General features: G+C 31.6%; 2 protein-coding genes across 2 annotated transcripts; both read right to left on the bottom strand.

The window, feature by feature from the left end:
* Nucleotides 1-1,382: 1,382 nt before the first annotated feature.
* Nucleotides 1,383-10,555, bottom strand: bpgm (2,3-bisphosphoglycerate mutase). The gene is made up of 3 exons (XM_056451479.1): nt 10,103-10,555; nt 7,444-8,066; nt 1,383-3,421 (listed from the first exon to the last, which is right to left on the bottom strand). Exons 2-3 carry the CDS (start codon nt 8,042-8,044, stop codon nt 3,246-3,248), a joined length of 777 nt encoding a protein of 258 aa, XP_056307454.1. The 5' UTR covers nt 8,045-8,066; nt 10,103-10,555; the 3' UTR covers nt 1,383-3,245.
* A 97-nt stretch (nt 10,556-10,652) lies between these two features.
* Nucleotides 10,653-15,643, bottom strand: LOC130219026 (troponin I, slow skeletal muscle-like). Its single transcript, XM_056451296.1, has 7 exons — nt 15,630-15,643; nt 15,490-15,493; nt 14,962-15,003; nt 13,785-13,916; nt 13,619-13,708; nt 13,335-13,508; nt 10,653-11,294 (listed from the first exon to the last, which is right to left on the bottom strand). Exons 1-7 carry the CDS (start codon nt 15,641-15,643, stop codon nt 11,205-11,207), a joined length of 546 nt encoding a protein of 181 aa, XP_056307271.1. The 3' UTR covers nt 10,653-11,204.
* Nucleotides 15,644-16,978: the final 1,335 nt, after the last annotated feature.

The following is a 16,978-nucleotide window of genomic DNA, read 5'->3' as shown; positions in this document are numbered from 1 at the left end:
CTCAAGTCTGCATCAAAGATCTTAGAATGACGAAGAGGCGACACTCAATCAAAGACCCTTTAAAGGCAAGTCATTTCACTTGGCGGCCATCTTCGAAACGCCTCTCGGGCTGTATGCTCGGGCATTTTGTTTGAATGGGGAAACTGCAAATTCTCCAAAACTACTTGCCAAGCTTACATTTACATTTCATATTATGAATTACCAATAAAATTAAACAACTGTCTAGTTTCATTTCAAAATGTTCGTATCATCCAAAATCTGCAGAAACTCACATCTGGTCCGAGCCCCTCCCCCAGAGAATTGTCATTCTATAGCCATCGCTGATTGGCTTATGTACTAGAGGCGGGCTTTATTCGTCATATAGCAACCGCTGATTGGCTCCTGTACTAGAAGGCGGGGCTTTATTCGCCATATTGACAGTTACACTGTTCCCCATTCAAATGTATACGAGTGACATGTCTTGCGTATTCTATAGTCTTTGACTAAATAGAATGTTCCATTGCAACAGCAGCGCCCAGCAACAGCCACATGATTCCGCCATTATGGAGTGACACTCATGTGCTTTATTCAGTGTTAAATTCTAATCATGTGAGTTTGAATGCCATTTTACATGACATTTATTGCCATACTACTGAAAGCAGCAGCAGATCTTGAAAATAAACCATTTGAAACCATTAGAACTGTGACTTAAATAGGTTCAATATGCATTAGACCAGTGTTTCTCAACCCTGTTCCTGAAGGCACACCAACAGTACACATTTTCAACCTCTCCCTAATCAAACACACCTGAATCAACTTATCATAACATCAGAAGAGACTCCAACACCTGAAGTTATGGGTCAGAAAAGGGAGACATCCAAAATATGTACTGTTGGTGTGCCTCCAGGAACAGGGTTGAGAAACACTGCATTAGACTGTAAACCTTACCATTTCGTTGGAGTGCAGTAAGTGCACTATTCTGTGCTTCTGAATGGCTCTATTTTAATTTCTGTCATGATGCATCTGGTGCAAACAGCCCAACTGAATATCACTGCAAACCTCATCACGTAGCGTGTTGTCCAGCGAAGGACACACTTTCGGTTGTGGACGCATGCTTTGAGAGCCTTCATGACTGAATGAATCACACCACGGCAACCCAGGGTGCTGAAATATAAATGGAGGGCCGTAGCAAGCCTAGTAAACGGGGTGGTTCTTTTTTTCTTAAAATATGGACCTTTTTGCAGTTATTTGCCTCAATTTCTATTTAATTATGAGGTTTAATTACTTTAAGCACTATTTTTTTGCTGGATTAGCTTGTCGGATGGTCATCATAACCCCACTTTTTGATGTATCAAAAACATTTCCTAAAGATTTACAAGAAAAAATATCAGAATAATACTTACTTTTCAAATACAAATTTATTACACCATATATCATTAGAAAAAAAGATGCGGTTCAAGTTTTAAATGAAAAACTAGCCTATAGTCATTTATTAGGCAAACACAAACTGGCCAGAATACTCAACTTTACTGTCACACTCAAGCAACATTTAAGAGGATTCCGCTCGATCTTTAAGCCTTCTTCGATGGTTATGTTCACAATTTATTATGGCATAGCAGTCAAAATAGCACAAATGAGCTTGTGTTTGGGACAAATTCTGGACCTTTGTCAGTAAGGGGTGGGTCTTTCGAACCACCCGAACCCCCTATGGCTATGGGCCTGAAATGGCTAAACTGGCATTGAGCGGAATTAACGACCAAAACGAAGACAAACGTTCCTGCATGTAACGGACATTTTCAAAGCAGAATAACCGACCTCAGCATTGCTTTTCACACATGTACACTTAGCATGTTTCTTAATTATCTGTAAACATATTATGGTATTTTTATGCTTTAGAAGAGTCAAAAACTTGCACAGCACCTTTAATTTCTAATCAAAGCATCACCTTCTTCTTTTAGCAAATGTTATATGTATAAATGACTTTGTCTACTAATATTTTCTTGATTGAATACACTATTCACTGTTTGAAGGCCCAAACAGACATTTTAATTTGTAATAATATTTTTGTAATTATCCCAAACTTTTATTGTGAATGAGCTATGATGTGCCGCAAATACAAAGGGGTAAACATAGACATGAAACAGTGAAAGCCACGATGGCTGTTAGAACAGAAAAACAAACATACAACGTTTCCCTACTGATACAGTACAGTGTTGAGCAACATCAAATCCACAAAAACTAAATACAGGTATTACAGTGACAGCACACAGACATTCTAAACAACAGGTCTGTCTTAGTTTTTCTCGCTAATACGTTAATTCTGGTTGAGAACAAGAAGATAAAAAAATGCTAGTATGGGTTGCATTTGGCATTGCATGAGAAAACTGAACATAACTTATAACGACTTAATATCTCTATATTAAATAAATACAAATCAAAACAAAATGTCCCTTTTATATAACTTAAATACTATCTAAAATAGACTACCAGTGCTATTTACACAAAATATTGTAAATTATCCTTCAGGCATGAAGTTTAAATGTTAATTCAACTTACTAATGAACCGATTTGTTGAATATTATTAAGAATCCACATAGATTAGGTTTAGTCTGTGCTTAAGAAAGTCTGGATAGTGGAGTGAATAAAATATTTTTATCTATGTGGAAATATTCCAAAACATACACTGGTGAAAACTTTCGGTCAGTAACATTTAATTAAAAATATTTTGGAAAAAATTAGGATGCAATGAATTGATTAAAAATATATTTGTAATATGATTAAAATAACTTATTTTAAAATTTAAATACCTTTAGTAACAAATTCTAATAGAAAACAACTGGTGTCTTCTATTTTTCCCCCCAAAGGAAGGCACCTCTGGTTTTCTGTGACCTAAAATCTCCTGGAAAAAAAAATCGATTCAAGATCTAGCAAAAAATAACTGCACATTACTAAATTATTTTTCATATATTTAACTATACTTCATTATTTGGTCTACAGACCTCTTGCTGGGACAAAATATATGTGCCAAGTCTGCATTTCGGAACAATAAGCAGTTTCTGACTTCAAAATATTGACTCACTTTGTTTTTTAAAATAGCACTATAACCATAAACCAGCTTAACACAGGTATGCCTTTTTGTGTTGGAATTTGCCAAAATTCACCTGGTGGCTCTGTACTACAGTACATGTACTATATATGCCTGAATGACTAAGTATCTTTCTATTTAAACATTTCCTGTGTGAATGACTCTAACATTCTCCCCCTATTTATTTTTGTGCATTCACTTTCCCTTGATCCTCCACCTTTTTAATAGCTGCCTGAATTTTGGCCTGGTCGCCCAGGAGCTGACGGGGTTTGAGTGGTCGAAGGTCTTCATCCAGCTCCAGCAGGACAGGTACTCCTGTGGGCAGTGTTACATTGACGATGTCTGTTTCCGATATAGCTGTTGAAAAAGAAAAGTATGTAATATAAGTTATAAAAGTATTTGTCAAGAGTATTGACACTTTTACTGAGAAATGTTTATGACAAATTCAGTTTGTTCCACTAATCAGAAAACTATTCATGACAACTATAATGGCCTCATGATGATCATGTTTATGACAGATTTAAGTTTTGTTGTCTTGGAAATGTCAACTTATGATCTTATTGGCAGGTTAAGACATATTTGCTTATGTCAAGTTTTCATAACAACATCTCTAACAATGTCATCTTTGCATTTTAAATGACATAAACTGAACTCATAAGTGGTTCATTCCGCTGTGGCGACCCCTGATAAAGGAGTAAGCCGAAGGATATTGAGTTAGTCAGTGATATAACTTACTAATGACACATAATGACAGTTGTAATAAGCATGCATGAAATCTCATGTCAGGATTATAATGGTGTCATGACAGTCTTGTGAACCCCCTTCAAACAAAGCGTTACCCCAAATCCTAACTTGTGTACAGTAGCATACAGCACACCACTTTACCTTCCAAGTACTTAAAGGCCATAGTTGATGGTGTCTACTGTATGTAACTGGAACTCATTGGCCTTTAGAGGGATGATATAACGTAGGCTGTGTCCGAAAGCAATAGGCTGACCTATTGCTTCTCTGGATTCTGAAGGCAGCGTTTGAGCACTAAGGCACCTCATAAAACTGATATCAGACAGACATTTGCGGCAGCTTAGCAATTTAACCATGTACAACAAAATACAGAGGGCTTTGGTGATAATTAAGGGAATATTTGCTGACTACAATACTAACTAAGTTGGCCAAAAATGCACTTTACACACAAAATGACACCAAAAAGGCACTTTGAGATGCCATGTTTATCTTTTTAGCTCAACTTTCAAAGATAGAACACACCGGATTGGGGAATATTGAAAGCAAGACATCTACTGTATGCTGCCTTCGAAATTTGATCAAGGTAAGGTACTTCCAGAGACAGTAAGTGAAGTAGAAATTGGATACGACTTACAGTATGTAGTTAAACCAAAACTTAAAGATTTCTACAATATTTGAACTTTGTTTTTATTCTATTGTAATAAAGAGGACTTGAAAACAAGAGATGACCGATATACAACACTCATCTCTATTGTATTGTGTATCACTACTACATAATGTGAATCAAAATAACTAACAGATAAAAGTGAAATAGTGAAACGAATAGTTATAAACGGTGGTACGCAAAGTTTTTGACATTCTATTGGACTCTTTTAGGTGTTTGTTTTTTCTATTATCTTTCTCTGTCTTTTATTCAAATGTACGGTGTTGTATTTAAATCAAATTTGGATTCGAACATGCCTTGATGACCTTTTGCTTCAGAATGCTGCCTCCAAAGGCAGCATTTTAAGACTTTCGGACACAGCCTTATTTTAAAGATATAGTTCACCAAAAAATGTTAATTCTGTAATCATTTACTCACCCTCAAGTCCTTTCAAACCAGTTTGAGTTTCATTTTTTGCTCGATTTAAAGGAATCTTTAGTGATTTAAATTTTGTCCTATGCATTAATAGACTAATCCTTGCATTAATAGATCAATTCTGTTTTTAACTAATTATATGAACTTATGCTGATGTGTTTATCCTTATTTAACCTGATGTGCTTAACCTCATTTAACCTTGCTCCATAACAGTTGTGGCTTTGTGTGACTGATAACTAGGGCTTGACAGAATCTGCAGACATTTTTTGCTTTTTCTGCTGAGAATTTTGTAAAAAAAATCTACGTATTTATGCGGAATGATTTTGAGAATATCGTAACTAAAAGCTTAATATATTAAATAAAATATTAGCTTTTTAACTTTTATATAATGTTGACAGTGCAAATCCATTTAGATCCACTTATTTGGTAAACAAAGCAAGTCTCTCATATAACATATCTACTAAAAGACAGAAATATTACTGTACAAACTGTAATGTAAATAAATTAAATGAAGTAAATAAAATAGACTCAATGATGGGCTAAAAAACTGCGGAAATCTGCGGATTTCTGCGTGTGCAAATTCCATAGATAACAGAGAAGTTAACTCCTCAGAACTTGTTTTCAGCAAAATGTTACAACTCTTTTCTTTCAGAGTGTGCTCATTTACAAGAAGAATGAGCAGGGATGGGAGGGATGCAAGCTCACTCTCTTGTGGGCTCTGTTATGAGTATGTGTAACTTTTTCTGTGCAGATTCACATTCAAGAACGTTGGAAAACTGTAACTGTAAGCACGAAATATGGATGTCAATAGTTGGTTGTATAGTTGAATGTCAACTGGTTTGGAACTAGTCAGTGGTGTGCAAATGATGACAGAATGTTCATTTCTGGGTGAACTAACCCTGCCGAGCCACAGCTCTGGACAGTTTAGCTTCAACCATAATTAAACACATCTGAAAAAACCAATTGAGGCCTTCAGGCTCGTTGGAAACCTACAGGTTGCAATGTTGGTAGTAAACTCTTCTGGGCTGCTAAGGGTGTCTTCATGTTTGGCAGGTTTGGCTTGACTGAAAGGAAGTCTGGTGTGATTTCTCTGCTGTGGTTCAAATCAAGAAAACAAATCCATAAACTTTGTAATGAAAATCAACAGAGCTCAGCAAACTGAAACAGCAATGGTCCCAAATGTTAAAAGTCCAGAAAAGGAACCAAAAACTTTTTCAAAACATTCTGTGACTTCAGTGGTTCAACTATAATCATACGAAGCTCCAAGAACATTTTTGTGCACCAAAACAAAACAAAAAAACAACTTTGTTTGTCTATGTGCTCTCTTTCTTATCAAGTAAGTTTGAGTTAAATTTTTTGCTATATTTAAAGGAATCTTTAGTGATTTTATTTTTGTCCTATGCATTAATAGACTAATCCTTGCATTAATAGATCAATTATGTTTTTAACTAGTTATATGAACTTATGCTGATGTGTTTATCCTTATATAACCTTATGTGCTTAACCTCATATAACCTTGCTCCATAACTCGTAAGTGTGTTTATTATGAGCAGTACAAAGTATTGCCAATAGGGTCAGCAGTGCAACACATGAGCATCGTATTGCCTGTTTCGTATGCACACTTGGAACCTGATGGTATCTGATGTGGAAGTAGGGCTGGGCGATTTGGCCTAAAATCAGAATCTGGATTAATTAATTAACATTTTAACTCAATTACGATTAATGAACGATTATTTTATGTTTTTGCCCTTATAGTTCACTGGCAAGCTTTGTACAGTAAATTTGCTCACATATTACAAGTGTGAGACTATTAAATGTAGGGTGGATTACTTGATTTGACCATCTATGATTATTTATTGAACATCAACGCCGAACAACTTAAATTAAAACACACATTGATTAAAACAAAGCTTGCGCTATACATCGTTGTGACATTTAAGTAAATTTTTTTGAGAAATGCATATGCAAAGGCTGCGCCGGACTGTACACATGCCCTTGGCAGAAGTATAATATTATAATAATATAATGAGAATAAATCATAATATAATAGTATAATTCAGCCTTAACAGAGAGGGTCACGTGACTCCACACATGGAAGGGAAAGTATTTGAAAAAATTGACCTGGAAAAATTAGATCGATTATAGGTTCTGAATATCGATTTCGATTACTTTTCAATGAATCGCCCAGCTCTATGTGGAAGTCAGGAGATGCAAGGCGATCCAAGTCATTTGTACAATTTTGGTGCACAAGAGTGTTCTTGGAGTTTTGGATGATTACAGTTGTGCCACTGAAGTCACATGGACTGTTTTGATAATGTTTTTGATTCCATCTCAGGACCTCTGTTGTATACACCGTATCTCTCGAGAGCTCTCAGAATTTATATAGCATATCCTAATTTGTGTTCCGATGATGAACTAAAGTGTCAGGAGATTGGAATAATAAGAGGGTGAGTAAATAATAATATAATTGGCATTTTTGGGTAAACTAACCCCTAAAACAAATAATCTGACCAACATTAAACCTTAAAATAACACAGACAACAACAAATATATATGTCACCTTCCAAGTGTTTAAGCAAAGCTCTGCAGCTGTTCCCGTGTGCAGAGATGAGGACCGTCTGGCCGCTTTTGATCACCGGTACAATGACATCATTCCAGTAAGGAAGAAGTCTGTCCAACACTTCCTTCAGACTCTCTGTTTTGGGCAGTTCCTCTTTCGGGACGTCACACGTACTGTATCGACGGTCATTGTAAATTTCATCATAATAGGGATGTGACTCATGTATGGGGGGTGGAGTGATGTCATAACTGCGCCTCCACAGTTTAACCTGCTCCTCTCCATGGTTTAATGCCATTTCAGCCCGATTAAGTCCGATCAGGGCACCGTAATGCCTTTCGTTTAACCTCCACGATTTTGTCACAGGGACCCACTCGTGTCCCATGGCCTCAAGCACCAACCAGGCCGTCTGGATGGAACGGCTGAGTATGGAGGTAAAAACCTGGTCCAATTGGTAGCCATTCTCTTTCAAAAGGCGGCCACATTCTTGAGCTTCCACCACACCGTTCTCACTCAGTTTCTGATCAACCCAACTGCAGAAGCGGTTCTCTTTGTTCCAGGCCCCCTCCCCATGCCGGAGAAGGAATAGTTTGTATTTGGACATTCAGAAGAGGTAGTACGGAAGCCTGAAATAGATAATAAAAAATACTCACCTACTTGATTGTTTAAATGATTTGCGATTAGTTAATCTGCAGATTAACTGTAAATTCTAAGATTAGATTCAAATTTATTATCATTACACATGTAATATATGTATATGTAATATGTAATATGTAATCAATGTATAAGGCATTGAAATGCAGTTTAGGTCTAACCAAGACTGCAATAGCAGCAAGTGCAGGATATAGGTATACATTTTAAAGTGCAATTCTAGAAAAACTATGGTGATATTTACAGATGAATGTACTATGAACATTATAAACAGGTTGTATTAACTATGAACAGAGATTTACAATAGATGGGTGTGCTATTAATAATCAGGTTGCTATTAATAATCAGGGTATGCAGATATATATGAACATAATTACAAGTGTATATGTACAGTGGGCATTAACATCTTCTTTATGTTTACCTAAGTTGCAAAACCGTATTTTAAAGAAGACTCAAAAGAGAACTTTTTGTTGGTGTGCATAAATAGCAAGCAGCATGTAGATTGTGACCATCAGTTTGCTTTCTCTTTCACTTCCTCTTTAGCTTTGAGAGACAAAAATAGACAAAATGGTATAAACATATTTAACTTGGTGTATCCCGATTCCTGAATGGTAAGTGTATCCTAAGAACACAGTTGGTTATGCATTAAACTAAGCATAAACAGTTAAGAAAAAAGAAGGTTGAGTAGTAGTACTAATATCATATTAGGTCCATATATACACTCTGAAAGTGTTAATCAATCATCAAAAGATAAAAAAATCCTTCCCTTCTCTCAACTGAGTAACTTTTGTAACGTTAATCATTTTATATAATAATAATAATAATATTATATTCATTCCAGCATTATAGCTGTGACATTTGGAGTAAAATCTCTAAACATAAATTGACAGAGGAAGTATATGTTAATATTATATTGAAACATCAGTTTATATTTTTCAAAACAACAAGCCACAGAGTTGTGGGAGCAGAACAATATCAATCTGTAAACATTTTGTATATTTTAAATTAGGAAAATAAACATGCGATATGAATGTGACAAAAAAAGTCTGAAAATATACAACATAATTTGTAGAAATTCTGTGAATTAAACTGCACAACCCAAAAGAAACAATGCTAAACAAAAGGATAAGAGTTGGATCACTATAGAACAAACATGATTTTATTTTATTTGATTTTACATTTGAAAAAGCTTCGTTATGGATGTGACATCTCTCCGTTATGGATGTGACAGATGTAAAATTGCCACTTGTGTGACTTTAGTATATCAAATATAATTGTTTGAAAACACTGACAGAGACATTGATGAGTATTTTTAAAGCACTGTAAAATACAAGCCTACCCAAAAAACACAGAAACGGTTTGGCATATTCATGGCAAGGTTAACATTTGCATGAAATTGCTTATATATATATATATATATATATATATATATATATATATATATATATATATATATATATATATATATTAAAACAAGGTATTGTTTGTAATCGATATTAACATCATGGTTTTCTGTAAAGATGCAATATATATATATATATATATATATATATATATATATATATATATATATATATATATATATATATATATATATATATATATATAAAACATACATAAAATATAAATATAGGCCTGCATTAATATAACTGCACAATAGAAATAGAAAGGTTAACTAAATGTCAAATCTAATTTAATAAATGGCTTGACTAGTACTAAAAAAACTTTAATTTTCAAATGCGAAAATATAAAGTAATCGCATTAAAAGCCTAAAATTTTAAATAAATGAAATACTGACGTGAAACTGACATAAAGTGCAGTGTTGTATCAAACCATGTTTTACTGTATGGCAACAGTACATAACATAGCTGAACTAGCCTACTAGCATGCCATACAACGAAATCGTACGGAGTATGTAAAACGTTTTTATCTGAAGCTGTAAATCATACATCCAAGTAAAGATTTAATAAAAGTGGACATCTAAAATTATAAGGAATCGCTACGTGCTCACCTTCAGATTAGAAACCGCCCAGCAGCTGCAGCTCTGCGACAGGAACTGCCATAGTAGCATCAACAAACAGCAGTAAACCGTTTGACTGACTGACATTACTTTCAGCCAATAAGATGGGTAATTCTCCCTATATGGGGGCGTGTTAAGGCGTAATTTGGCGAATAAGAGCTCCCGTTATTTTGAGGATGAAAACGTCAGTTCCACTTGTATTTAGGTGAATCCGCAGTTAAATTGTCTGAAAATTTAGATATGATTATAACCCCGTTCACCTGATTTATTACTTCATCAGGTAGGCCGAGTGACTTTATTTAAATTGCGTCGATGTCATAACGAACACGAACAGTAAGTAACGTTAGTTAAAGAAAGCAAAAACATGTTTGTTGTAGTTAAACTATGGTAAACCACAAATTCATCATCCTTTACTAGACTAACTTTAACTGTGGTATTTGTTGTTATCCAAATTATTACAACTTTACTGTAATATATTACTGTAATGACTCAGTAAAAGTGCATTTGCGTCCAGAAAATATAAATAAATGGCCCAAATCAGTCAAAACAAACCAAAACACATGATAGCTTTATTGTTACTAAATATTCACATATATAAATATCATTACAACATAATCATTATTATATAATGACAAGTGCAATTATATAATAATCATATATTAAAATAAATATATATTTTATATGTGTATGTCAATGAGCATTTGAGCTGTAAACAGCTCGATAACAGCTTATAATTGTTTCATTCAGCCAGCTGTAAATGCAATAAAACCAATATAAGTTTAGTCAACCCCCAAAAAGAAATTTTGTCATTATTTACTCACACTTTAGGCTACTTCTTTCAAGCCTTTATGAGTTTCATTGTTCTTTAAAACACAAAATAGTGTATTTTAAAAAAATCTCAGAAACATGTAACCATTTACTTCCTTAGTATTTGCTTTTCCTACTGTGAAAATCAATGGTTGGTTACAGGTTTTCAGCTTTCTTCAAAATATCTTCTTTGAAGATATAAATAATCTCAACGGTTTAGAACCTCTTGATGGAAACTAACTAGCGAGTTAATACATTTCATTTTTTTGGGGGGGGTAAAATCGTATTAAGAACTTGGTCCAGCAAACATCTTCTTCCTGCCCTCCATGCCTGACATCGCATCGACATTTTTACGCCAGTCGGTCACTTCCTCTTTCTGTGTGAATAACAAGTAAATGGATATTTTGATAAACTGATATTTTAGTATTTAGCAAAATATGTAATAATATATAAATATAAAAATATAGTTACAAAAATAAAAGAAAGCATATTTAAAAAAAAAAAGGTTTTAAAGAATATTATGAAAACAATGGCTAAAAATAATATATATATATATATATATATATATATATATATATATATATATATATATATATATATATATATATATATATATATATATATTTATATATTTTTTTCTTTAAGATAGATACATAATATATATATATATATATATATATATATATATATATATATATATATATATATATATATATATATATATATATTTAATTATAATTAATTTAACTAAGTATTGTTTATTCTATTTTATTATAATATTTGCATATTTTTATATAATATATAAATGTAATATAATTCTTATTAAAAAAAACAGCAGATTTTACTATAGATTCAAACATAAACAAAAGTAATTAGATCAAATTTAAATGTGACATAACAAGTGATAGGTGAACTGACATAATAGTTTAAAATATGTGTTATTAATAAAATATATTGAAATAAAATTAAAACTTTATTATAATTATTTCATGCACATGCGAGTTTTATGCACAAGCAAAATAAAAAGGCTAATATTTTATGATATTTGCATAATTTAATATTCAAAACATTTTAGCCAAAAAGATTAGAAAAAGCTTTAACCAATAAATGCATTACAAAATATTGTAAAAACATAATAAATAAACATATATGAATGTAAAAAATGCAGTTTTGTATAAGAATTTAAAATATTTAATATAATAAATATTATTAAATATTTATATTCTAGATTCTAAATAAAAATGTATAATAATAATTACTTATTATATATACACTTATAATTACTAAAAAGACACAAACAAACTAATATACAGTTGAAGTCAAAATCTTTCGCCCTCCTGTGAATTTTTTTTCCTTTTTCAAATATTTCCTGAAAAATGTTTAACAGAGCAAGGAATTTTTCACAGTATTTTCTATAATATTTTTTCTTCTGGAGAAAGTTTTATTTATTTTATTTCAGCGAGAGTAAAATCAGCTTTTTAAAATTTTTTAAAAGAAATTTTAAGGTCAAAATTATTAAACGCTTTAAGCAATATTTTTTTTCGATAGTCTACAGAACAAACCAATGTTATACAATAACTTGCCTAATTACCCTATCCTGCCTTATAAGCCTTAACCTAGTTAAGTCTGTTAGTATCTTGAAAAATATCTAGTAAAATATTATGTACCGTCATCATGGCAAAAAAAAATCAGTTGTTAGAAATTACTTAATAAATTTAGAAATGTAATGAAACAATTGGGGAAAATATACAGGGGGTCTAATAATTCAGAAGGGCTAATATTTCTGACTTCAACTTTAAATACAGTTGAAGTCAGAATTATTAGCCCCCCTGAATTATTAGCCCCCCTGTTTATTTTGTTCCTCAATTTCTTTTTAACGGAGAGATTTTTTTCAACACATTTGTAAACATAATAGTTTTAATAACTCATTTCTAATAACTGATTTCTTTTATCTTTGCCATGATGACAGTAAATAATATTTGACTAGATATCTTTCAAGACACTTTTATACAGCTTAAAGTGACATTTAAAGGCTTTACTAGGTTTATTAGGTTAACTAGGCAGGTTAGGGTAATTAGGCAAGTTATTGTATAACATGTTTGTTCTGTAGACTATCGAAAAAAAATATATAACTTAAAGGGGCTAATAATTTTAACCTTAAAATGATTAAAAAAAAATTGTTTAAAAAACTGCTTTTATTCTAGCTGAAATAAAACAAATAAGACTTAATAAGACAAATAAGAAAAAATATTATCAGACATACTGTGAAGATTTCCTTGCTCTGTTAAACATCATTTGGGAAATATTTAAAAAAGAAGAAAAAAATTAAAGGGTGGCTAATAATTCTGACTTCACTGTATATATAAATATGGTTATATATCTACATTTTATCAAATATAACTGAGGTGAGTCTTACCTTTTCCTCCTCCTTCTTCACTGTCTTTAGGTTTGCTTTAAAGTCAATGGACTCTTTGTGTTTGGCACCGAGCAGAGCTCCCAACATGGCATCAGCAGACACTCTCACTCTCTTCAAGGCAGGTCTCTTCATTTTACCCTTCAGCTCGAAGATTTTATGGTTTAAATCTACAATCTACAGTATTAAAACACACACCAATAAGTGCTATTCAATAAGTAACAAATGCATTCAAGAATGCTTCTGTCTATTTCATGTTCATGCATTTTTCAATCATCAAAATGTACCTCTTTTTCATTTTTGGTAACTTTAGATTCAACATCATATCGCTCCTCATCAACAACATCGATTTTTTGGTGCAGTTCTTTGCATAGATTCTGTAAACAGAGCACTGGCGGGTGAGAAAGAACTTTATAAAGCGAATTTAGACTTAAAATGCGTACAAATATGAACCTGTAAGTCCTGAACTGACAGTCCGGAGAGTTTGAGAGGAGGAACTCTTTCACTGAGGGTTTGCTCTCTGTCCAGCTTTTTCTGCTCTTTCTCCTCCTCAAGCAATGTGCTCGCTTTCTTTAAGATTTTGGTCTGGAATGCATTCAATTAGGAGGATATGGCCATGAAATATTCATAGACGCACGATGGTTAGACTAGTTGTGTATTCTAAATAGTGGCTTACAAACTCATTTATACACAGGGAGTTTGAGGGAGTCACTTAAAACTTTCATTTCAATTGCAAAACATGCACCAAACATTTGACAAAGTTTTATAATAAGACTGACTTATACATTTGTTTTTAAAAATGATTGAAAAAGACATTTCTATTTTTTTGATGCCCTTTAAGCCAAAATATTGTTTGAATGGGAAGACAAACATAATCATTAATATTAGTATTGTAAATAAATGTCTGTGGAATATGATAATATAATAATAATATTATTATTGTTGTTGTAAAATAATATTTTTCACAGATTTATTTTATAGAAATATTTTAATTAATTAATAAATAATAATACATAATAATATTATTAATCATATTATTATTATAAAGTAATATTTTTCACTGATTTATTTTATAGAAATGTATTAATTAATCAATTAATAAATAATAATAATAATAATATTGTAAAGTAATATTTTTTACTGAAATATTTTATTACAATATTTTAAATAATCAACTAATAAATAATAATACTATTACTACTACTACTACTACTACTAATAATAATAATAATACATAATAATATTATTAATCATAATATTATTATAAAGTAATATTTTTCACTGATTTATTTTATAGAAATGTATTAATTAATCAATAAATAAATAATAATAATATTGTAAAGTAATATTTTTTTACTGAAATATTTTATTACAATATTTTAAATAATCAACTAATAAATAATACTACTATTACTACCACAACTGTACTACTACTAATAATCATAACAATAACAATAACAATAACAATAATAATAATAATAATAATAATAATAATAATAATAATAATAATAATAATAATAATATTTGCAATTAGATGTGTTTCTCACATTTAAACAAATATTTATGGCCAGTTTAAGGTCATTGACTAGCTCTGTAGGAGTGGTAAAATGAAACAAAAATAAATACTCACTTTTAAATATAGCCGTCGAGATGCTGTAATCTTGGGCTTCCTCTGAAGTAGAGAAATGATGTAATAATTAGTGTTGTCACAATACTGGAATTTCCAAGTTCGATACAATACCTTGAAAAACATTGATATTTGATACCATTTTCGATATAATTAAAAGTATGCAAATCAAGTAAAATGACTGGACAATATGATGCTTTTATAAGGTACATCAGCAGTCCTTAAGTGCGAAAGGCAACAAATTATATTTTAAAAAACTAAATTAGCGTTATCTCATCAAATTTTCTGATTACAAGTGTTCAAATCTTAATGTTATTATTAATTATTCATCTTCCCGCTGCTGAGAAGAGAGAGTGTGCGAGAGCAAAGCCAGTATCGATACTAACCAAAAGCAAGATTGTATTATTTGAAATATTTTAGTATCAATATTTATTTATATATCAATATTTTAGACAAAACTAGTGATAATATCTAAATATAAAAACATAAAGTGGCAAATTAATCATATTGTTTTAGTATGTTGTTACTCACCGGGCTGCCAAAGATATAGGAGAAAAAAATAAAATCACCATCATATTTTATGTGTAAACATACAGTATGTATCGTTTTTTGAAATATGTAATAATTTTTATTTGCATAATAGTAAAAAAAAAAAATCTTAAAATACTTACACAGATTCAGACATGTTTGTTTGGTTCCTGAAGACTTGAAGGCAAATATTTGTTAAAAAATAAACTTGTGTGCATATTACAAACAAATAAACAAACATTTGTAGTTTGCATAAGAAAATACTGGTTCAGTTTTGCTATATCAAAATATCATGTGTAATTGGCTTTTATTTATAAATGTTTGTGAATTTTACAAGCAATTTCTAAGCAGGTTTATAATAATGAACTGAAACTAAAACGTTATAATACAATAATAAAACTAAAGTAATCTTTTTTTGAAAAAAAGAAGACAAACATTTTATATCAGCTAGTTGAAAAGGAAATATTTATCATTGTATTTCAAATGAATACATTCGAATTTAAATAAATAAGCAATTTAATAAATAAATCTCAATTTAAAATATTTATCATGTTATTTAAAATAACTAATAACTAAAATGAAATCCACTATAAAATATAGACAGATTAAGGAAGAATAAATAAAAAGCAAAAACACACAAAAATATCTAAAACTTTAATAATATTGGAATAATTATAATAAAAAATATAGAAAATGTACAAATCAAAATATAAATCAACTAAAATAACACTACTTTTATAAAGTAAAAAATAACTTTCTGTCCTTTATTCAGTGCAAGAAGAAAAACAATTAAACATCACACATGAATAGCAGTTGTTATACCCATAGAGGTCCTTACCTTAGATGATGGAAGTGTGACTTTGTTTTGGCCACAGGGAAGAAAGTCTGCAGATTTATAGATTCTGATGTACTCGTGAGAGGCTCACTAAAATAGACCACTGTCTACACCATTATCACTGTCAGATGCTTCACATCGCCGGCCGCAGAGTGACAGACCACCTGGTGCTCAAATGTACTTTATGTTCTCTAGACTAAGGGTTAGACAATAATACTCCAACATTCATTCATCACACTATACAGTTTAAATCAGAGTTAAAGAGCAACCTACATTTTCTTACACCGAGGTCACTGCTTAGTCCTATTTCAACCTAACAAGAGTGAAAGTATTAGACAACATTTTAAAATCCCTCCTATTGTTTATCAGATGTTGCCTCTGCAAAATGCGGTTCTTCATTGTGTTCATCACTCAATAAACCAGCATGTTTCATGAGGACAGTGAGCCCTGTCACATAGCAAAATAAGTGAAGCAGTTTCTTGAAGCGCTCCGGTTTCCCCCACAGTCCAAAGACATGCGGTACAGGTGAATTGGGTAGATTAAATTGTCTGTAGTATTTGTGTGTGAATGAGAGTGAATGGATGTTTTCCAGAGATGGGTTGCAGCTGGAAGGGCATCCGCTGCGTAAAACATATGCTGGATAAGTTGGCGGTTCAT

This window comes from Danio aesculapii, chromosome 25 (assembly GCF_903798145.1).
Source record: "Danio aesculapii chromosome 25, fDanAes4.1, whole genome shotgun sequence".
Taxonomy (NCBI): domain Eukaryota; kingdom Metazoa; phylum Chordata; class Actinopteri; order Cypriniformes; family Danionidae; genus Danio; species Danio aesculapii.
Note: the sequence above shows the minus strand (reverse complement) of the source record. Positions and strands in the feature narration are given on the sequence as shown.